Source organism: Onychostruthus taczanowskii, unplaced genomic scaffold, assembly GCF_017590055.1.
Source record: "Onychostruthus taczanowskii isolate IOZ18803 unplaced genomic scaffold, ASM1759005v1 scaffold35, whole genome shotgun sequence".
Classification (NCBI taxonomy): domain Eukaryota; kingdom Metazoa; phylum Chordata; class Aves; order Passeriformes; family Passeridae; genus Onychostruthus; species Onychostruthus taczanowskii.
Window position 1 is genome coordinate 1062615 of NW_024500905.1, and position 24687 is coordinate 1087301.

Genomic DNA, 24687 nt, shown 5'->3' on the forward strand with positions numbered 1-24687 from the left:
TCTGGTTTCACCACAGAAATGCTCTCTAGAGAGTTCCCTTAATGCAAAGTTTCCACTGAATGCTGCAAATGTTGCCTTTCATTGCTGTGATAATCATTGGAAAGACACCAGCCCAAATGATAAATAAAATAAGTAAATAAATAAATAAATAAATGAAAATACCAGCCCATTGTAAAGATAACCAGTGCAGAGTTCTTTGCCTTTAGCTTTCCCAGAACCATAGTTGCACAGAAAAACATCTCCCCCAGCCAACTCAAAGGTGTGTTCACTGTGACACATACATGGTAATTGGAGTACTTCTTAATGCTGACTGCTTTACTGTATGTGAATTTTGGACATCCAGAACATCCAAATTTTTTATTATATTACGTTTATATTACTTCCCACACTCCTTTGCGTAGAGAATATAATTAAAAGATCCTGGAATGGGTCCGCTGTGTGTATGTCAGTATTGATTTTTTCCTAAGTAAACTAATAATGTAAGTTAAAAAATAAGTGGCATTTCTAATCAGAAGGATAAGGCTAAAGATATTTACTTTCTGAATAGCTGTTATACCTCTGAAAGACATGAGTTGTCATAAGCAGTAGACAGACAGTAGCTTTCCCTGGCATTTTGGGAAGGCTTCTTCTGAACCCTACTGGATTGGGATAAATACTCTTGTCCATATCAGAAAGTGGTTGTGAAGAAATATATATGCCATGGTGGCTTGACAGGTCTGACACAGGAATTCATTCCTGGGTTTTCCTGAGGTCACAAAGTAAGTCCTGTATGGTCCCCCACTGCTGCTAGCAAGTTTCTGCTCATCAACAACACGCTCTTGAATAGAGGCGTCTTCAGCAGGATGATGCACAGCGTTGCTGGTATTTGTCCTTGTGCTGATTAGTCCAGCCCTGAGTATAAGTATTAATGTCAGTTCCTTGGGCAAACTGGTGATGAAGCTCTAAGAGAATGCTTAAGCTAAATAACAGGAACACATTTGAAATAGTGCTATTCACAGAGTCGTTGCTAATACTTGCAATGGCAATAGCTTAGAATATAATCTATGTATTAAATAGATGTGTAAATTGGATTTGGAAATATTCATGGGGGCAAGGGGCTGGGGGACCCTCTTGGGCCTCTGAGTCCAATCCTCTCTTATCACAGGCCCAGTGTCATATAATCCCTCTCATAAACTTGTGTAATCTCTTTCATATGCTTTTCCCAGGTTCTTAGAGGAGAGACTTGAACTATCATTCATCTCAGTTCAAGTGTCTGCTTTGAACAGAGAATGAAATCTGAATGTCACAATTGTCTGAGTACCCTAATAACTGTTGCACTTATGGCTTTTCTCTTTCTTACATTTGCTTTCTCTGCTCAATTGAGCTGTCACTTCTGCATTCCTGGAAACAAGTTTAAATGGAATTTTAATATATTAAAAAGGGGAAGTAAGCTACATATAGTTATTTACCTATCTTTCAAAAAACCTTCAACAAGATTCTGGATAACTGGTTGACCGATGCAATTTTTTGCACTGTGGAGCCAAAAGGTAGGTCTGAAAAAAACATGTGAACTACTGTTGTCTGGGGTGATATGCTTGGTTCTTCAGGGTTCAGATAAGCCTAGCAGACTACAGTTGCAATGAATAATTCATGGTCTCTAAATTTAGCTTTGATCTATGTGATTGTGTTGTGAACTTGAAACATACTCACATACATCAAGCTCAGGAGTTTCAGCAGTCTTACCCTTCCCTCTCTCATAAAAACACCCTTCTGACCTGAAATTCTTCTCCAAGTACTTCTGGTACTCTTTCAGCTGTATCAGAGTGTTAAGGTGCATTGATTTAGGTATCTCAAATATTTATTTAAAAAAAATATTGAGACTTTTCAGAGGGTCATGTGAGATCATGGAGGAGTTGCAAGTACGCTGTCCTGTCTGGCCTAGGAAAAGGGTAAAGATGAGACACTGTTCCTATTTTATACATTGTCCAGTGATTTAACTATAGATATATATAAATATTTCTCTGAAAAGGAGGTGTTCTAATTTTATTAGAAGGTAGATTTTTAAAATTAGGGTTAGCATATATGCTCCTTTCCATTTTCCTGGAATTTAGTTGATGCCGGGGAGGAAGTCTTGATCTCAAAGTCAAAGCAGGTTTGAAAGAAAAAATACCTTTCATTAGACCAGTAATTCAGTTGGAAAAATCAGATGAGTTTCCAGGCACATGTGCCCTTCAGATACAAATATAAAAGTCACAGAAACTGCACAGGGAATGTAGGCTGGCATAAAAATCCTGATGAGGTTGCGAGATGAGGAGAAAAGATACATAACAGTGGGTGGCTGGACCAGGGGACCACGGAGTGGTATCATCACTGGAGCAGAAGGAAGCTCTCTTACTTTTGGAGATGGAAAAATAGGCAAGTGGTTGTTACTTATGTCAAAGGGCAAGGGCTTGAAGGTCCAGAAATGTGGAGCAAGGTAGAAAGATAAAGAGATTGAGACTAACAAGCTGAGCAAACTAAGTAACTGAGCAAACAGCCTGGGACAAATAGCCAGGTAGTGTGTGAGGTGAAGGCTGAGTCTGGGGCCTGGAAGAGCAGAGGCACATCTGCTCTGGAAAGAGAGCTGCATATGGAAGTAAAGAATGATTAGAGGTATAGGATATGGATATACAAATAAGGTAAGAGCAGGTTGTTCAGAAGAAGAGAGGAAGGAAGTCTGGGATCCAGCAGTGAACCTGAGGAACAGAACCGGGGCTGAGAAAGAGAAGGAAGGACAGGAAGAGAAAGTACCAGGGCAGGGATATATTGGAGTTGGAAATGCAGAAAGGGTCAAAATCTTGACATATGAGGGGAAAAAAAAAAAAATCTGTACTTCCTAGAGGATTTTCAAAGTAGAACCAGGTAGCTGGAGGCTGCTGAGTCTTGGAACTGTGTGCTCTGCCACGAGTCAGTTAAACTGCTCCTGCTGCTGGCTACCCTGCCTGTGCAAATGGCAGAGAGGTTTTCTGTACAGCATTGCAACTGTGGCAGTTCCTGTAGCAAGCCACAGGCTGAAGTTTCTGTGTTCATGATTTGCTTTTATTAAGCCTGGATTACTCCACAAAGCCTGCTCTCTTGGAAGCTCATCATTAGGACTGTCCCACCAAGCAACTAAGGGTTAGGCAATACCACAGTCTGGGTATCCTATTCCTTATAGTTTTGCTTTCCCATAACTAAGTTGCAGTCATGAAGCAAAGGTACTAGTTACTATAAAATCCATTTTTTTTGCTGTGGTGCAGGTATGAAAAACTAACCCAGTGCTACTTGAATAGTTTATGGAAGGAAAAGCTTACAGTCAGATGAGACCTGTTAATCAGTGGTTTGAGGACTTTGCATACACTTTTGAGTAGCTGAGAAATGGCTATCCCTTCAATTTTTAAGTAGTTTAGTAGTTTTCATTCCAGCAGTGGAAGTAGAAGTCTTTTATGTTGTACAGGAGAGATACAGGCCTGGAAAACTGGTAAGTAATTCCAGACTGTTTTGATTAGCTTCAGGATAAAAAAAGAGGTTACATGAGTTGGTTAAAAGGCTTCTCTGATGAAAGCTGGGATGGGGTCTATGACAAATCTTAATGGACGTCGAGCCTCAAAATCTCTTCTGAATTCGCCCAAGTGTAATTTTAAATTAGGCCATCAGACTTGTTTTCAGGGAGAGGAAACATAGACATAAATGAGCCTGAGTGCTTAAGTGAGATGGAGGTGATATAGATGAAAATGTTTCTGTGATTTTAATGGATGTGACATTTATGTACTAGGCAAACTACATTATAATAGAATTTTCATTAATTTATATTAAGAATGTCTCTCTTTTCTCCATTTGTCTGTATGGGTGTAAAAGTCTATTAATAATAAATAGTATTATACTGAAGATTTTTTTCCAGTTTTGACCCATTGAGTCAAACGAGAACATCTCATGATAAATCAAGTGCAGAAAGAGAGATACTGCCTGTGTAGTATTTCAAGTTGCCAGGTCCCAGAGCCTAATCTTTCCTGTAATGATGTGAACAGCGGGTAGCCTGGAGAAGGGCAACAAAGCAAACAGAGAGGCTAATTTGACACATTATGTAAATTTGGGATTGGCTGAAATGCACGCTTCAAAATCTGCATTCTTCTTCCCTTCAGACAATTTTAGCACATTTTGCAATGTGCTCTTTTAGTAATAAGAAACCTCTGAATGTCATACCAGGCCAGAATACAAGCTGTGAATTCCTCTTTTTCTCACCTTTGCTTTGACTCTGGGAAGAACATCCATTGCATTTTTGCAGCTGCTCTAAATATTTTGCCTGTTTGATTTACAGCAATGTTTAATGAATGAGTGGCAGTGGTTTGCTTATCAAGCCACATAGCCATGCAGACCTTTTCAGTTAGGCAAGGGCAAAGTGAGCCTTGTTGTGCCTTTTTAAAAAATGATTGCTAGAATATAAATGCCAAGTCTAGTTAAAATAATGCACACAGCTAGCTGTTAAACCAAAACCATTGCTGCAACAGTCACAGCTCAGAAAAATCACAAGTGAAGGAAGCTTCATAAATTCAAGTGAATGGAAACGGAAGCTTCTGGAGGCAGTGTAATTGCTGTTCAAGGATTTCTGCTGAGTCTCCAAGAGGCAACAGCATGCAGTGGAATGTGTGTTGTGTGTTGGTATGTCATATTTTACTTAGCTGCTCCATGGGACAACAAAGTCAGATGATTTTGATTTGCCTAGTGGGAAACAACAGTGGTCACTTAGGAAATTAGTAATCTTCTTGGATGGCAGGCATTGAGGGATGGAGTACGAGGGAGTGTCCTGGGCAGCAGATCAGTCCTGTCCCCGGGAATCCCACTGCATGAGGTGTGGTCCTGCCACTGAAATTCTTTCTCAAGTCTTCTTTCCAGCTACTTGGCAGAGGAAAAAAATTTCCATGCTGAGCAGGAGAACATATGTCTAAATCAGGGTAGCTTTGTAAATTGTTTTGAATTCTTTAGAAAGATATATATCAATTAAAATGCAGAATGATTTGTAACTCTTATTTTGTTTATGATCTGCTTTAAAATGTAGATGTGACTAAGGTTTATTGAGTCAGACATGTATCTGGGTCAAACTGGTGTTAGACTGCTGATTTACCCAACAGCTTAGTTAGAGTGACTTACTTTTGTGCCTGGATTTCTAAATATGAAAGGATGCATTAATAACCTTTTTATTTGTGCTCCAGCTGGTAATGAAAAACAAGAGTTTTTTTAAAACTATAACAAATGAGAAAAGAACGAGCAAGAAAGAAAACATTTGTGTTCTCACTACTACATACAGATAGTAGCCTACACATTGGACATTAGCTATAGGCTGTTCTTAGACAGTGTACCAATAAAAATGTATTGACATGCAGGTTTTTCTTCAATCAATTATGACATTGTGTAGAATTGTAACAGCAGCAGTTTAACTGCTAAATTGAATGCCAAATGTTGTTAGCAGGAGAGGGTACAAATGAGGTAGAGCTGTACTGGGGATTTGAGGAGTAGACCTATCTTTTGTGGGATGAAAACAAAAATATTGGCAGGAACTGTTCTAACTGTGGCTTGATGTTGGTTGAGATATTATGATGGCCAGATTTTCCCAATTAGGATGCTAAGTTATGGATGTTAAATCTTCATATAAACATTAAAAAAACCCCACTTTAATTCTGACATTCCACATTATTCCCCAGAAGGAGAATGCTTTACAGATTTTTAGACATAAAATTGGTCTTAGTGCCTGATACTTTATGTACTGTTTTTGTTTGTCCTTTGATGGTTTATTTAAAATGCTATGTCTGTATGAGTTCCTTAATCTTTGGAGAGAAATAATGTGAGAGATTATGATTTATGAGTGGTGAAGTTGATAGTATGTTTGACTTGAGTTTGTGGTTTAAATGTCAACAGTTTGGTTAGTAGTTTTTGATGGTATTTGTTTTCTTACTAAGTATATCCAGATACAGTGCACTGAAAATGCATCATGCCATAAAAACTTGTGACTTTTGCCTTTTTTTTTTAGTTTTTCTTGAAATGATAGTTTTCCAAAGGCAACTTACAGCTAAGGAAGAATAGCAGCTTTGAGAAAAAGAGTCGTGAAGAGACTGATGGTATGTTTGGTGAGGTATTTGGGTTTATGTAAAATGCACATTAATGTTCAAGTTCTGCCACACAGAACCATATAGAGAGATAAGTTTATCACAAGAGCTTGTTCTGAAATCACATTATGATTTTAACAGTCTCCTGATAGCCAGATGGAATTTAAACAGAGGGAAAAAAATCTATCATGTTGAAATCAGAAATGAGGACAATCTGTCAAATCTAAACAAAAAGAACTCTCTTTAAAGCTGGAAGTGGTATCTAATTCTGTGATTTCATTGCCAAGGTTAGTTGCTACTTTGAGTGAAGCATGCTATGTGCTTTCAAATGCAGCTTCTTGTTCTGCCTAAGTAACATTCACAGTTGAGTCATATTCTCATGAATGCCCAAATACCTCAAATTTATTGGATTTTTTATGGGATTTTTTGAGACTTTGGTTTTATATGACTAAGCAGCTATAAAACTAGATTAAAAAAATCAGCATTGCAAGTTAGTTAGGACTGATTAGAAACAGTATGTGATTTTGGCTCTGTTCCCTGTTTGACTGGGTCTCATTCAATCCCCATGCAGAGCTAGGGGGATTTCAAGAACTGACAGTTTGAATTCCTGAAAGAATAAAAAAGGCTTCTGGAGAATATTACAGGAAAAAATTATGGAACATTTACAGGAAAAAGTACTTTTCTTTTCTGAACTTTGAGAGAGACAAAAAAAAAAAAAAAAAAAAAAAAAAAAAAAAATTCAGTTTATGATGTTTATGATAGGAGTATACAATTTTGGTATAACAACTATTAACCGTTTTAGCCTAAGAAATAGCTCTATGAATCTTAAAATACATGAAGAAAATTTGTGAAATAAAATTTTGCAATGCATATATATGACTAAATTCTTGCAGCCAGTGAGGGTGGGTGCATGTAATGCATAGATCAACTTACTTTCTGTGGTCAGAGGGTTAGTATGAGGAAGAAACTGAATCAGTTATTTTTTTCAAATAATTTGTTTTATATTCTGAAATATGAAAAGACAAGGCTTAAACTAACAGATGTGAACAGACATCACTGGGAATAATTTTTAAATCTCCAAAGTTTGGACTTTTTTAATTTATCAAAATGAGTATAATACTATAAAAAATACTGCTTTCCTTTTATTTATTCCACAGAAGTTACCCAGTTACCCAGTTTTGAAGATTCTGGTTAACATGAAAGATCTGGGAAAGCAAAGAATCCATGAGTGGAAACTTCTCTATGCTTGTTTTGGTCAGAAAAAAATTAAGTTGTTCAGTAAACTGTTACCTTTTGTAATGAAAGCAGGATTTTGGTTATAATAGTGAGCAAGCCATCAGAGTTAATTTCTTTAAAAAAAAACAAATCACAGTCTCTTTTCTTGGATGCTTTATAGTTGTATTTTTAGTCTGTGAGTGTGGTGGGGAGGAATATTGATTTTTAAAAATTGTTTTAAGTTCTAGCAACACACATGTATTAAATCTCATAATGTGCCTGTGAAGAAATTTATTTAAAGCGGCGTTTTAATCTTAGTTCTTTAAAGGCAATTCTGTACCTTCATTAGAGAATATTAAGTGTTTGATTTTCAAGGGCTTATTAAATATTCAGTCATTTTCTTTTTCCATTGTCAAGTATGTCAAGGGCAAACCTTCTGTGTCCTGGAATGTAACTCAAACTAAATGATTTTAAAACCTGCTTTTAAGTGCTCATGATAGAAAATATACATTACACAGTGAGGGGAGTTGAAAGAGGAAGTGTTGAGCTCAAACCCCAGAACAAGTTGTATCCACACAAGACACAAACATTTTTTGGGAAAACACTGAAATGTGGTGAGAGATGTTATTCAAAACTTAAATGTGAAGCAAGAAGTAAGGATGACTATGGCTATTAACACTTCTGTGCATTAACCTCTTCACTGACTATGACCTGTCCATCTTGGAGCACTAAATAATTGTGTAGAAATATTTCCCTATTTAAGGGCATGGGATGGACAGAAGAAGCTTATTTTAAATATGGACTAGGGTTGGTCTGATTTTATGAATATGTATAATACCCCTGAGTGTGAGGGTCAATTTCCAGCTCTGCTATTGCTTTGTTCGGGCTCTGTCTAAGCTGTTGAGCCTTAGAATGGCTCAGAAAGGCTCTGGCTCCATCCCGGGACAACAACCAGTCCCGTGTCTGGGTTTGCTTGGAAAGGAAATGTGTATGTGTGGGTCAGATGTGAGCCACAGCATCCTCTGACCTTGTGCCTTTTCCTATACTGGGAAATCCAGACATGGCGTATGAGCTAAGACTGTTGTCAGGTCATTTGCACCACAATTTTTTGTGATCTTAATTTTTCCAGGTGCTTAAGAAGCTATGTGCAAGGTAAAACATGACTTTGGACTCACAAAAGTTCAGCTAATCCACAGACTGCTCAATTTGGTGTTCTAGAATTGGTTGTCAATTTTGAAATTGCTTTAAACTCTGAGCTACTCAGTCCCCCGTGAAACACTGTATTCAAAGTAAGAATCATAAAGTTTTCTACTTCCAAGAAGTTATCTGCAGGCACCTCACCCTCTAGATTTATGTGCTTCATTGAAAATTGAGTTCTAGATGATTAATCCACTTACTGTGAACATTAGTAGAACTTAGCAACAGAGCTTGGCTGGTGGTCCTGTCAGCTAGACAAGCTGAGAGATGGAATCTCTACTGTCTGAACATGTGATGCTGACACACAAGAACAAAATTGGGTGCACACTGCCTTCAGACTGTGAGCAGAGGGAATCAGCAGCCTGCTGAGAGCTTTAACCGCTTCATGAGGAATGCTCTACGTGCTGTATATTACATACTGAATATATTTGTAACTTTTAACTGCTCTCTTCTGGCAGAAATGGACTGAACTTTTTATTAATTCAATTTATGTTAATTGCAATTTCAAAAATGGTTGCCGCTTCTCTTTCCCCGGCTAGCTGATGACAAGAGAGGGGGGCGGCAGTTTTTCCCTCTGGAGCTCCATTGAATCCCAGTTGTCAATTGTTTCGGCACAATATAAAACACACACAGCGCACATGGGTCCCAGGGAAACTTTATTTGATGGCAAACTTCCCCTTTTTCCTCTCCTGGGCCCCGTTCAAGGGGCAAACAAAGACTTGTATCTCGGGAGAAAGTCAGGGAAAGTCACATCTTTCAACAAATCGGGAGAGTTGGGAGTGAAAAACCTAGGCGGGAATAACAGTAGTGAACCAATAAACTTCCAAGGGAGGAAAAACAGTTTCAATAAACGGGTAAAGTTTGGAGAAATAGAAACTAGATGACGAAATAACTGGGAAAAGGCGGAGACAAAAGGAAAAACAGCACCAAGGAAAACCACCAAATCACAAATCAAACCATAAACCTACTAATGAATGGTGGCCCCAAATACACAATACAACAAATACACGATACAAAAAATGGTGGCCCCAGAGTGTGTCTACAATGATTCTGTCAGTTAGAAAGATGGTTCCTTCAGGAAAAAAAAAGAAAATCTAAATGAAGAAAGTTAATTTTTTTAAAATGTCCATTGAAACATACAAAAAGCAATTACTTTTAAAAAAAACAAAAAAACCAACCCTTTTTAAGAAATGAAGAAAAGATCATGATTGAATATTGATGAATATCAATGATGTCAATATCAATGACTGAATATCACTTGAATATTATTTGAAAAGTTTTCTCCAGTTGTTTTTTTTTTTTTTTGAAGACTCTCAAAAAATGCTTTAGGGCTGCAATCTTTGGTCTGAAAAAGGGGGTGAATAAGATGTTTTGCTCTATACCAAGGCTGAGCTTGTCTTGCAGCTAGTCAAAACCAAAGTTTTCAAAACTTTTCACAGTAAAAGGTTGCTAATGATTCAAACAGAAAATTGCCTCTTGCTATAACCTTTCTGAAATAATGATCAGGCTAACTCCTTTTAGATTTTCATGCTTCATAAAAGTAAAAAGGAAACAAACAGAAAGTTTGCAGGACTGAGGAAGAGGACTTGGTTGGTCACATCCACCAGAGAATCTATGAGTTCGAATCTGTTCTTTTTCTGAAATGTTGTGCTTGCCCACATGACAAAAATTTATGTATTTTAGAGGCTAATTAGTTTAGAGAAGCTGGAATTAGGATGAAGAAGAAGGAAAGCATAAAATATGGCTAACACATGACTTCATTACAGTTGTGTATGAAAAACTTTTCAACACATTGCCTGATATGTAACACAATACTAACAAAGCACCTTTATTAATATAAGGTTAATCCCTAAGCATTTTTTGTTTGACTGATAGAATGTTCCTGCCTTTGCATTTGCTTCTTGCATGTTCTCTGAATCCTCTGATTTTTGCAATAACTTTGTAGGTCTCTTTGTGTGAAGCTTCATCTTGCTAGGTGCTGTGCAAGCTCTGTCCTGATCCAAGGAGCTGGCAGTTTAAGACCAAATGCAATGAGAGATAAAAGGAATGTGTGTCTTTGCTCAAAATCAGTGATGGCATGCATATGCATAGCGAAATGTGTACATCTTATTGTCTTACATTTCTATGAGTGCTTTTTGCAGGGTTACCAAGAAATCTGTCACCAGATTGATAGTGTTTTCTTGTCTTTGTTCTAACCTCTGAAACATGATTTTCTTTAGGACAGATTTTGGGCATGACTGAATGTCTTCTTCCTTTAGGGATAATAAAACACTGAATGTAGGTGCACAGCTAAAAATTTCAGTCTGCCTTACCAAGTCCAATGTCAATGCAGTGTCAATGTTAAGCAAAGCAGTAATAAATAGCTTGTCAGGCAGTTCTACCTATAGTTATTCTCTTGGTATTTGGCATTTTTAGAAGGTTTCTGAACCTGAATGGACTCTGAAATACAGTCCAGAAAAAGTGGTAATTATTTACATACTGTTGGGTTCATTGCACTGCTTAATGCACAGTTAATCCTTGTTATATCTGAGTTGTTGGCAAATTATTTAGTTGTTGGTAAATCTTACTTTGGTTAGCTGAATGTAGTTTTCTTTTATTTTCAGACAAAAAAAAAAAAACCACTGTTGTCTGAAATCACCAGTGTTGCTGTTGAAAAAGTTGCCCAGTATTTTGTCTGTCAAAAGTTCCCTCCCAAATTACAAACTACAGTGCTGACCTAGCTTCAGTGACAGCCTCCAAAGATTTGTTTGCTTTTTCCGTCCTTGACTATGTAGAACGATTCTGGAGGATGCTCTAGGAGATCACCCAAGGGTCATTCTTAGCCCAGCAGTGGCTTAGAGTATGATACATTCTCTATCCTTCTTGTGGAGAAGTTTTGCAAAGATCTGCTGAGATTAGTTCACTTAGGTTTTATAAATGTGGTTTTATTTGCTGACTCTAGTTGTTTCACACAAGACTGAGGCTCTTTTGTGTATGTTGGTGTCAGGTGCTGTGAGCTATGAGCATGCAGCAGTTTTGTAGTTAAGGCAAAGGCAGAAAAGCCTGTTCAGTAAAAATCAGAGAGTGTAAGATTGCTAGCTTAGCTTGTGGCTAGAAGTCCAGACTGGATGATAAGTGTTCAGTTCAGTCTCTGAGTCAGTACTTTTTGAAAAGTAACAGATTTAGAGTGTTTGCAATTGTAGGGTATGGTGTAATAACTTTTCTTTCCTTGACTGGGGAAAGGAAGCCATAAATAACCTGCAAATATCTGATATCGGTAGTTATATGGTATTTTTCATAGATCCATCTCGTGAATCTGAATGTAATAAATTTGCCGACCTGCACTGCAAATTTAAGCTTGTTTCCAGAATAAAAGGAATTCTCTTTACAGGTTGTGGAGACAATATTTTATTGTCTAACAAGTGTTCCATGTTAGAAAAATACCAGCATTCCGTATTGTATGAGCCCAAATAAGTTCCTGTGGCACAAAACACTAAATATGAATGCTAATACTAAATTCAGTCATTGATATTTGAAGTACACAAAACTAGTTTTTCCACAATGGTGTATCCTGGATTAAAGTGGCTTATGGCTGCTATTTTTTCTGCCTTGAACTAGAATTTCTCCAGTGGCATTCAAGGTTTCAGTGTGGCAGCTAGATACCACATATTTTTAACCTGTTTCGGCATCTTTTTGCTCCTTGGGCCCCTAACACTTTCAAAAATCTTCATGTCTCCGAAAGGCTTTTTTACCCCAGGATAATATTGGATATAAAATGTTTATTAAGACGCAAATTCAACATAAAAGCTATTCTTATTTATGTACCACACCACTGCTGTTTCAATGCTAGCTAATATGGTTGTAATGTCATTGAAAAGAAGTTGACTATTGTAGCAAAGGAGCAGCTGACCTCAAAACACCTTTTCATTTGGTGTATATTCCTCAGTGTAAGAAAATCTGTCTCCTGCTCTAGCTGTTTGGCTCAGTGTTAATTTTTGAGATCCTGTCCTGGATGATCTCTGTTATTCAATGCTTGACTGTGATGGCTGAGTTGAAGATCAGTCAGTCTGTACTTTTTAAGTCCTAAATAATCTTTTGTGATGGCTGTTTTCAGGGAATTTACCTGTATTTTATCAATTCATGTGCCTCTATTAGAACTGAATTTGTATTTCCCTTTTTGTTTGGATTGCCCTGAATTTGTAACCTGGTTAGCAGGATTGTGGATCCTAAGAATGGGACAAATCTGCCACCATAGTGTGTGAGGTTCTGCAAAGCTTACTTTTAGTGATGCCCGAGAGAATCAGTGATGGATGACTACAAACATAATAGGCTATGCAACCAACTCTACCTGTAACACAGAAGGCATTTTCTATCAGTAAATATCCTGTATTTGTAAATCATTGAAAATCTAAAGGAAACTTAGAGTTTGGATCTGCTCCTAGATCCCTGTGAGGTGCTGTTCAGGACAGGTGTGAGTTCTGAACCATAATCTCAAGACTGTTAGGGTGGGGCCACACATTCCACTGTGTGAGAGCTGGACATGTGTAAGTACTGCTGTGGTTGGTGTGTATGGGGACTGCTTGAAAGGAATCTTGACCACTGAATCAAATTCAGACAGTTTAGTACAGATGAAAGAGTTTGTTGCCACTTTCTTAATGAGTTGGATTTTTGTCATTGATTGTCAAATCCCTTGCCAAGACTTTTCCTGCTCCTGGACTCCTAACCTGCTGCTCTTCTCTGGTCTAGGTGAAATTTTTATGTGTATGAATTTGTCAGCCATTTGGGGAAGAATGAGTAAAAGTTTTACTATCAACGCAGACATCATTTGTATTAATGTGAAGACCTGTGTGGTTCTGATGTCTCTTTTATCTCTTTGTGTTTCAGTTCATCGCTTTTGCCTCTTTATTCTTCATCTTAGTTTCAATCACAACCTTCTGCCTGGAAACACATGAGGCTTTCAACACTATTATAAACAAAACTGAGCAGGTCATCAACGGGACAGAAGCTGTGTTACAGTATGAGATTGAGACAGATCCTGCACTGACATACGTGGAAGGAGTCTGCGTGGTATGGTTTACATTTGAATTTTTAGTACGTGTTATTTTTTCTCCCAACAAACTTGAATTCGTCAAAAACCTCTTGAATATCATTGACTTTGTGGCCATCCTGCCCTTTTACCTAGAAGTGGGCCTGAGTGGGCTCTCCTCCAAAGCTGCTAAGGACGTGCTTGGTTTCCTCAGGGTGGTAAGGTTCGTCAGGATCCTCCGGATTTTCAAGCTCACCCGGCACTTCGTGGGCCTCAGGGTGCTGGGCCACACTCTGCGAGCCAGCACCAATGAATTTCTGCTGCTGATAATATTCCTGGCACTTGGTGTTTTGATATTTGCCACTATGATCTACTACGCAGAGCGGGTGGGAGCCCAGCCTAATGACCCGTCAGCGAGTGAACACACACAGTTCAAAAACATCCCTATCGGCTTCTGGTGGGCTGTAGTCACCATGACCACCCTGGGATATGGGGATATGTATCCACGGACTTGGTCAGGCATGCTGGTGGGAGCCCTGTGTGCGCTGGCGGGAGTGCTCACCATAGCCATGCCCGTGCCTGTGATAGTTAACAATTTTGGGATGTACTACTCCCTGGCCATGGCAAAGCAGAAACTGCCAAGGAAGCGAAAGAAGCACATCCCTCCTGCTCCTCAAGCCAGCTCACCCACCTTCTGCAAGACAGACTTGAACATGGCCTGCAATAGCACACAGGGAGACATCTGCCTGGGCAAGGACAACCAGCTGATGGAACACAACAGATCATCAGGTAGGACCCCACTGGAAATGCATGTCCTCTGAAAACACTTTATAGACCAGTATGTTTGGTAGGGGTCAGAAAGCAGCCAGTCTTTCTGCCAGGAGAAGATGTAGCTCCCACCCTTCTCCCCTCCAACATTTGCGTGTGTCAGTCTCATAGAGGACAAAAATAGGTATAGTGATGTTCCCAAACCTCTATGTAGCTGGTCTATACAGTTTTGCTTGCTCTGTTGAGAATGCTTTCCTGCTGATGATATCAACCTTTTCTTTTGCCTGTTGTTTGTTGCGTTGTATGGATGTTTCTTGTTTTTCTGCATGACTGTGACTATTTGAGCAGCCACCGTGTCCCACCCTGTTGGACTCCATGGTGTTTTGCCTCAGTGTCTGTCTCTTGTGTCAGCTTTGCCTGTGCCACATCGTGGCCTGTTAAGCAAGATCCTACAAAGAAGCAGTCATTTAAAAGGAGCAGGTGCTTTACATCCAAAGCCCAGCACTCAAAGGAAATAGGAAGAAATTTTCTTTCTAGTTTTCTTTCCATTTGGCATTCTGCTTCCCTGGCTAAAAGAATCTCCTTCATCTGTGTTAGATGAGACATTGCATGATATTTACTATTCATTAAATTATACTAGCATAGCTGATGTAAATCTTGTCAAGAAAAAAGAAAATGACAGCCCTTAGCACCATCATTGCTATTACAATTGATTTTTGTGATTTCTATTACCTTATTTGTTAGATTTCCAAATGATGAATAAGGAGTATTTTGTGCTTTACTCAATGAAATTGCATATCAAATGACAGCCTCAGTCCCTCCAAGCCATTGCTCCATGTTCCAAATCTGTTGCAATTAAAGAGTAAATTTTACATCTCAGTATAATTAAATAGTTTAGCAGCAAGAATATTTTTTTTGTTTCTTAAGTGTATTTATTCTTAAGCCAAACACAATCTATTTAAAAGCTCACATACCAGTCATGAGACTCCAGCTGTAAAGCTGCTAAAGAATAATAAGAGGAAAACCACTAATGACTGGTGTAATTCAGTAATTGAAATATAGATTTTAAAAAGAAGAGTCTGGAAAATCCATCTCTGAACAATATCCTTCTTCGGTCTTTTGCTCTGTTACTGAATAGCTTTATGTTCAAAGAAGCTCGGTTTCACACTCCGAGTTACTGTTCACAAATTAATACAGTTTTTTGAACACCTTAAATGTATTTAAAAGGATGGAAATGCTTGAAAAGACTCTGACTGACAGTAAAATATAGTTAGGTTTTCAGTGCTTTGACTGATACCCACTTTGAGATAGCATCTCTAAATTGTGGGTGATAACAGCTTTTTCATGCCATCAGGTTCTACCAAAGGTATTCTGAGTGGAGATGGCTCAGTGTGATCACTATATCTCTCACTAAGAGACACTTTTTTTTTTTTTTTGTGTCTACAGCTTATTTACAAGGGGTTATAATCCTTGAAGTTAGAGAGAAAGCAGACATGCAAGAAGGAGCCATTTTAAAGTGTTATCTTCCTTGTCAGTAGTGCCACTGCTTACATCACACACTGTAGCTTTATTTCTGGTAGAGAATGTTATTAGAGTCACTATGAATTATGTGCAAAACTTCAAGGCTGAATTCTGCCCTTTGCATTCCCAGTTCAGCAAAAAAACATGCTCAGGTTTATATGCAAAGGTAAAGCTGAAATTATGTGCTGTAGTAAGAAGAGATTTTTTTTTCCTGAAGTGTTGCCAAAGTGAATTTGAAATGGTAGATAATTTTAAAAGAGAGTCCTTTGGGAGTGACAAATCAGGAGAGGTACAAGTTTTGCCATTTGACAAAATAAAGTAAAGAGACCAAGACAGCGTTTAAAGTTGGGTACTTATGATGACAAGCAGTGCAAGTGTAATAAATATGGAATTGAAAGCTAAGTGTGTTAATAAACAGTGTACAGTGCCAAATATTGAAAATATAATCCTCCTGGGTGAGGGCTTGTCTTTAAAACATTAAACTATATATTCTAAACAAAAATGCCTAACACAACCTCTTCTTTAGCAAAAATGATAGCCAAAATAGTAAATAAGTGTTTGAAATATCCAAGGCTGACTGTATTCTGACAAGTTACAGTCCAGAGTAGGTGAATAACTGAGCCTTGGTTTGACTATTTCTTAGTTCATGTTAGTTTAATCTAATTTTATACAATCTTTAGAATAAGAACAGAAAAGTTGAAAGATCATTTATTCTTGAACAAAACGTATATCTTTTGCCATTTTGTACTGATTAATGATGAATTGCAATCTTGTTTTCTTCTAATGATTTACTTTATATCTACTTTTTGAGTGATGGGAATATCTGGCATTCAGCGTAAGCTCTTTGTGATGTCTCATTTCCTCATTCATTATTGTCTGTAAATGGGCATGGTGCTTTAACCAGTGTTATCAGGTGAAGACAGTGCAGGAAGTGAGCAGCCACTCTCACCTGGTGAAAGGCTCCCTCCCATCAGACGTTCTAGTACAAGAGACAAAAACAGAAGAGGGGGAACATGTTTCCTACTGACAACAGGTGATTACACGTGTGCTACTGATGGAGGGATCAGGAAAGGTATGGACTTCTTTCATTAGATCATAAAAGGTTACTCAGCAATGTGCTTGTGAAAAACAATCTTAGAGTAAAATGATGTGCACAATGCTCTAAGAGGAAAGACTGTACTCACAATGTACCTTTTTTTCTTTTACTCCTAGTCATTCTTTTCCTTTTAGAAACACTCATCCCCTTTAGTCCTCAAAAAACGTGCTTGATGTTGGACCTTCATTTCACTTGTGTCTTCATTTGTCCATAATCTCTAGTGGAAAAGCCTGCAATTCAGACCTTGCTCATTCAACCCCTCATCACTCAATATAACTTGTCATTCTAAAAGACACATTAATCATATTATAACTGTGGTCCTCTCTTAATAAAATTGACAGCTGAATACACTTTAAAGGTTGACATGTCAGAAGTAAGCAACATTTCTGAACACAAAAAGGCATATCCTGAGATGCTATTTAGATTTCTTTCAAACAAAATTTTGAGCCTATAATGCCAAAAAATATTTTTATTCCTTGGCAGTACACCACTGATACTAAAAGATTACCGCCTGATACTAAAAGATTACCCCCAGCTGTAATTCAGCTATGTAGTAAAACAATGCTTGACCTTGCAAGGTGTTAAAAATGCCTTTCTAGTTATTTAGCCTCCTCAAATCTGATTACTTGCTTCTCAGTAGGATGGGAGTGCCCAGGTGGAGTTTGCAAAACTGTTTTGTGCTTGTATCTCCCACATGACTGATTGTTTCTACCCCAGTAGGCCACATCTGCCTGTGGCTGCAAACCTAGCATCAGGAAACAGCCCTAAGATCAGCATGCCTGTGGTAGTCTTCCCATTTCCTTAGATAAGAACTGCTTTTGTTTCTTAGCAAATTATATTCCTCTGACTTGTAACATTCAGACAGATTTTGCATTCCTGAGTGAAGTGTAGTTGTTCACCTCAGAGATCATCTGAAGTAGCCATGTGGCACTGGACAAATATTTTTGTCCAAGATTTTTCTGCCTTTTTTTTTTATTATTTTTTTTTCAAACTTTCTTGGTGTATAGCAAACATAGCTGTCCCAGCAGCCATATATCTAAAGGAATTCTCTTGGGTTGTTCTGCCAATGCTCTTTTTGCACTTCAAAGCATAAGCTCAGTAGGCTAAACCTGTGAAGGCAGATATGCAACCAGTTCCACATGTATGGCACTTGTGGAGTATGACTCTATGCTCGGGCATTTTACGTACTCCTGTATATAAGGTTTAGCTTAAATGAAAAATCATTGCAAGCATGTTTTTGCACAAATTTACTGGCATTTTTCACTGAGCATATATTTCACTGTCTTCTCAACAACTAGGATTATTTAAAATATCTCTAATGCTAAGAGTCTTTGAGGAGGTCAAGAACATCTGGATAAGGTAGAGTACCATGGCATCTTGCATGATCAGCTTTTTGACTTCACTCAGCAAGTTATGGTGGTAACCATGATTAGAGCAGATCAGAAATAATAAAAGAAGTTACCCATCAGCTACTAAAGACATATTTATATAACAGTAAAGACTATTTTATCCTGGAACATTTTGATTTGTTAATCTAGATTTAAAATAAATTTTTTTTGTAGTTTTTGTAGGTTTTGTAGTTTTTACTAGAAAACTGGGGCTTGAGGTCAGAATGGACAGTTTTTTGATGAGAAATATGCTATTTGCCTGGCTCTGATGATAATCTTAGTTGAGGCTGAAATGTTTTAGTCACTGGCTTTGGAATGTATTTTATACAGAGTGGGGAAGTTAATCCATAAGCAGAAAATATCTTCAAGTAATATACAAATGGGTTTGAATGCTTGAATGTCATTCACACATCAAGTCTACTACTTTTACATTTTATTTTACCCTTTCTTTCTTTCCTTCTTTTGGTACATTCTTCTTGTTTGGTTTGTTCCTTGGTTGATTCTTGGTTGTTCAATTATAATTTATTCTGAGCTTTTTTGCATCTCCATCTCCAAGATGATACTGATTCAGAGCTGATCCACTAAAATACCTGAAAAGTACTGGTTTTGGATCATGCATCTCTCACTATTCATCTTGTGTATCTGGTTTTCATTTTTTAGGAGTTTCTACTTTATTTATGATCTTTACCATCTTCCTCTCTCAGTTCTTTCCTTTTATCATTAGAAGAGTAGCAAGAAAATAATCTTAAAAACTACTTTCCTAGTTTCTATGTGAAAAAGCTACCTGATTATTTTGATTTATTTTTAATAAGCTTTATGTTTACAGGGAGTTTAAATGTATACACTAGCATTGTGCTTCTCTTTAATTCCCTTTTCAAAAATAATTATTTCTAGTCTGGGTAAATACTGATAGAAACTCAGAAACTGGAGGCTGTTTCAGAAATGTGTCAGAATTCTGTGTAGCATCACAGTCTAGCCTGCCCTTGCCATCTGGAGAGAACATTGCACAATGTTTTAGCAGACATGAGGTTGTACATTTGCTTTAAATATAGTTTTATGGTATGCAGATTCCAGGGTAAAAAAAGTGTTAATTGTTGTGAGCGGAGAGCCTAAGATATGATTTTTCCTAAAGATGTCATTAATTGTCTGTTACCTAGAGACCTGGAATTGGAGCCAGTAACTGTTTTAATCAGGAAAAAAAAAAAAAAAGTTTGCTGACATTCCATGTGGTGTTTAGCTTTACTGTCATTGGTATTTTAAAGTTTCTGGGGAAAAAAGTCTCATTATTTCCCTATAAGCAATTTAGACCTGAATATTTTAACCTGACAAATACTTGTCTTCAAGGAAATAAGGAGTACCACTGAAATCAGTGAGACTTCTGATGCTTGCACTGAAGCATGTACCCATGTACTTCAGGAGCAAGGTCCTGCCTGGCTTAATCTTTTTTGTATTTCCTTGCTGGTACCTTCAGGCCAACAAGCAGGTCTGTTTCCTAACAAATGGGGTTGTTCAGCAGCTGCTGAAAATAGCTGAATATGAAGATAGAGATGCAGTGAATAGCAATGGTTTTTTGTTGGTTTACAGCATAGCCTCTACAAAGTGAAAACAATCCACAGTAGCAAAAAGTAGGTAGCTAGAGCTCACAGTGTGTGTGAACAGAAATATCTGCAAGTGCAATGTTCCCTTCAAATTGTGAATCATCATGTGGTTGCCTCATTTAATGATTAATAATTTACTACTTGCCTATATGGATTAATACTGTTGCTTTTATTCAAATCATCTGGAAAAGAAGCACAAATTCAATGTTTTACATTTGCCATTGAGGCGGCATTTACAAGTACGTCAAACTTTGCTGTCTTCTTAGACTTCAAAATTAGAAGCAAAGCCTAAGGGTTAATATTTTTGAAGATAAAGCTTCTATATTATCATTCAGTCCTCTGCAAAACTGATTTGCACATACTATATAAAATTTATCTGGTTTCTGGTTTATTTATTTTAAAGAAAAAAATTTTACTTTATTTGGAATTGAATGCAGCAGAGCTTATGTAATTCTGACAGTTTCTGTAGTCTGTCTTAATGGGTTTTTGATTATGCTTAGCCAGATAGCTCAGTCACTCTGGTGGGATCACTTCTCTTGCTCTCTGTGCAACCACGCTGAAGCCCACAGTGTGATACTAAGTGCAAGATGGGATGTGGAATAGCAGGTCAGACCTCTTGTCTGGTGGTCTGTTTAATTTTTTGGGAAAAAGTGGATGCATTAATTTGTAAATAATTTTATTTATTAGTATCTTTTGGTAGTAATGTGTCTCAGCACTGAGTTCTTTTGCAGGCAGATTCCCTCTGAGTCCCTGATAGCTCCTTGGGTTACATTACATTGTACTGTTTGTCTTTGTCTATTTTTTTGGCTGAATTCAACTGATGTCTGTGCATTTTCTCATACAAGGCTATGAAAAATCTCGAAGTTTAAACAACATAGCTGGCTTGACAGGCAATGCTCTGCGACTGTCTCCAGTAACATCACCCTACAGCTCACCTTGTCCTCTAAGGCGCTCTCGGTCTCCCATCCCTTCCATCTTGTAAACCAGATGGCATCAATCGGCTACATAGTATTAAATCAAATACTGTTTACCACATACTGGAAATAAATGTAGCATTAAGCATAGGCTCCACCAATATGGTCTAACTCCTGCATGATACAACTCTCAGTAGTAAGAAAAGCCACTTGGGTACCTGAAGATTTTTGCCTTGGCTTTTAAAGATTACTTCAGGTAGCATTTCTTCTTTTATCTACTATATTGTCCTACTTTCCTGTGGCAATAAAAGGACAGTTAGTGGATGCTTTTGTCCATATATTCAATAAATAAGCATATTTTCAGGGAGATTTACTTAAAATAATGTGCTTCCAAGTAATTATCAGTCACTCCATTGAACCTCCATTTCTTGTGACTCTAATCCATTCTGAAGATGTCTGCTCTGAAGGGTCTGCTCATTTGCATGGACCATCCTGTCTCCATCACCTGACAAGCAGTGTTGCGGATCGTGGAGACCACAGAGGGCTCTGGATGTATGTTCTCACTTTGTTACCATCCTGCTGAAATGAAAGCACTGATAAACTGGTCTGCATGTGGGATTGTTTTTCTGTGTTTAACTTTTTCCTTTATTTTTTTAACTATCTACTTGTTTATAAACGACTTTATTTTGCGATTAACTTATTTCGGTGCTGGATTGCTGTATCAGAGTTCTGATGTCTCCGGTTGTTTGCACACAGATAACTGCAAAGAGGTTGTCATTACTGGTTACACGCAAGCAGAAGCCAGATCTCTTTCTTAATGGCTTGGGGAAGGCACAAAACATGCAAGAAAGGTAAACGCCATCCAGACTTGCAATTCTAAGCTAGCAAGTGCTGCTTGGTACTGTAGTATTTTCTTTACTCCAGGGTTCTTCAACATTTTCAGAAGCCGAGTACCAAGTAAAATTGAAACAATTATCGGGGGCTTTTTTTTTTTTTTTTACCATTGTAAGAGGGTAGTAGTTCTCAAGTCGGGTTTTTGACCAGCCTTATACCTCTGGCTAGTGGGCTTCAAAAATTTCTTCATTCAATGTTTTTTGAGGTGCTTTGTCCTATGTGTTGTTTGTCTGTCTGTTTTGCAACCTGTCTCCTTGTATTCTCCATCTGTCTCCATTAAAGCACAGAGATACTGTTAATATGCCCCCCTCTTTTAAGGTGAACTAAGAACACTTTTTCTCCTTTTCTCTTTTTTTTGTATGGACTATACATCCATGTATAGATAGAAATATACCCATTTTTCAAGTGCAGTTAGTATCATCTAGACTAACTCGTGTGCACTCCTAAGGTTTTTTGAATGGCTTTTCAGCACTGACCGGTTGCCTATTGCATCAATCTTCCTCCCAGCAACCAGCATTCATTACAATTTTGAAACTGTATCTCCTCTAGTGGCTTTTTCATTCCATACTAACCTCTGTTTATGCAACAGGACAAATGCAATGGCAAATTTGAGGTTCTGGGCTGGTGAGGAAAAATTACCCTTAAACTGTAGAGTTTTAGAACTACATGGGGAAGACCATAATGACTGAAATCTTAAGTGATCCTTGAAATTGTTGAATAATACCTGACTGTCGTGTTTTATTTTTGTTAGGAAAAGAAATTAAATTTATTGTTGACCATGTAACATGTTCTGTATATAGCCAAGCCCAATAGCATGACCTGCATGTCAGAATTCTTGTACAATAATGTAGTTATCAAAGTATACATTTCTGATATTTAGAGATGTACATTGATTTACTTTTGGTAAAATATTGTCAATAGAGAGATAATTGCAAACAGCTTTTAGCAAATGAATTAATATAATATCTGGTGCTGCTGTTATATTAACTACAGTGTTGTACAGAATTTATCATGGATTTTTGACTGCTGAAAAAGGGACAATGGAATTTAGCCATACCAAGGACTGTACTGGAAAGAGACTGCTGCTGCTGAATGGGCCCTGATAAACGACTCACACCTTGAGGAGGTCACTGAGACTTTGCGTGCGAAGCAGAGCTTGTTAAAGAAGATGAAAGACCGCTCATAATTACTGCTGCCAGAGAAAGGGGTGACTAGTCACTGTTGAAGAGTCAGTGTAAATAAAACGTGTGTGCATGGAAAATCAGTTTTTATCTATATCAAGGAAAGCTGAATTCATGTCATCATTGCTAAGGTTCCATGCAAAGACCCCCACCCCTGTGTTTATTATTCCTGGTTCCTGCAGTAAGCTGTGCTGTGGATCATACAAAGACACACACTTAATAATGATAGTGATGTAAACTACATCTGTCTTGACTTCTGTCATACTAATGGCATATATTGCAAAAGTCACAAATTTGAACAGAGTAGGTTTACATAAGTCCTTGCTTTCTCAGTTTGCCATGACCTAAATTGTTATGAATTGTAGTGTACATGCCAAGTCCTAAGTTTACTTTTCACTTTGATAACATACATGTGACTGCAGACAAACATCACTGACTTTGTTCACAGCACACAGTCTTCTTTCATTGTTACCTCAAACTATAAGTATTATCAGAAATAAAACTCTGGCAGCAAGAATATTTTGTGGTTTTTTTTTTTTTAATTCAAAGTGTTGCAAACCCAACATCATTAAATATAAAAATTGTATTAAAATTATATTCTACAAATGTATATTTTACATAAAATATATATTCTTTGATAAGTTATTTTCTGTGATTTTTGTGGTAAATGGGTCTAGTCTATTCTATGTTTATGAGACATTGTAGTGTTACGATGTGGTAATTATGTTCTCTCCATCCTATTCAGTGGGAAATTCTCCAGAATCTGTTTTGTCACCCTGGTGTCCCGATTGTAGGGACCTGTCCCAGTTGCGAAACTCTGTATCGTGGAACTTCTGTGAACATGTCAAGGTGCATGCACAATCCTGGTGGAAACCAGTGGAAATGTAATACCTGAATTGGAGAATAAAAGGCAAAAGACCTGGGGAGGAACTTGGAACATATCTTCTGAACTGGCTCATGAGCTTTCTTTAGCTGTATCGGTCCCCTGCCTGCTACTGGCCATCCCAGTTCTCAAACCAGCCTCCTGCAATGCCTGAGGAGCTAACTCAAAAGCTAGCATGAGCTGGCTTCTGCAACAATTGAAAATTTATCAGCTTGTTAATGACCTGTGCCTCATGTAGAAATTTCTGTCAGGCTAGGTATTTTAAGTCTGATGGGAGTTTTGTTGCATCCTGGTGTGAAGTCAAACCTAAAAAAGGAGGTGATAAATGGTTGCTTAAAGCTTCTAATATGCTGTATTTGTGGCAACCAGAAATCCCCAAATACACAAGCAGATTGTCTGAGAGCAGTGAGGTAGCTAGTACAGTTTTACAAATTATCTGATAGGCTGTAACACAGTGTTTTGGCATATGTGCTGTAATGTAAGAGAGGTTCCAGAAAACAGGATAAGAAAACATGTGTTCAATTTTAGAAAATGCGTTACAACGTTATGTCAGTAAAGCTCACTGTGCTGTTTGCCCAAGGGTTAAGAGTTGCCTGTAATGTGATTGTGAGCTGTACCCAAGGGAAGAAGAGGTGTAGTGGTTAGCCAGCACAAGGCTCACAGCCAGCCCATTACCCAGGGTGATGTCTGCCCCAAGCACCGAGAGAGAGGTGCCTGGCTTTCCTCAGTGCTACACAGGGACAGTGATGATCCCCAAATGGGATGCAGCAAGGGGGTACATTTTGTTGGTCAAGGTTATGGGAAACTCTGATGGCCAGATGGTGTCTGACATCTTCCACTGTCTCTGGATGATAAGGAGCTGGATGGATCTCCACCAACACTGGACTTTGAGTCCAGAATATCCTGGACTCGGTATTATTTTTCTACTA

General features: G+C 37.9%; 1 protein-coding gene across 5 annotated transcripts in view; it reads left to right on the forward strand.

Moving 5' to 3' along the window:
- KCNC2 (potassium voltage-gated channel subfamily C member 2) overlaps window positions 1-22797 on the forward strand; it is a 98191-nt gene extending 75394 nt beyond the window's left edge. Inside the window, exons 2-4 of one of the 5 annotated variants that reach the window (XM_041411277.1) lie at window positions 13374-14304; window positions 16709-16876; window positions 22688-22797. In XM_041411277.1, the coding sequence (XP_041267211.1) occupies window positions 13374-14304; window positions 16709-16876; window positions 22688-22797 (1209 nt within the window). Of the gene's footprint in view, window positions 1-13373; window positions 14305-16708; window positions 16877-20731; window positions 20869-21554; window positions 21619-22687 lie in introns of those variants that run through there. The other 4 variants (XM_041411278.1, XM_041411276.1, XM_041411280.1 and 1 more) reach the window with 4 other exon arrangements.
- Window positions 22798-24687: the final 1890 nt, after the last annotated feature.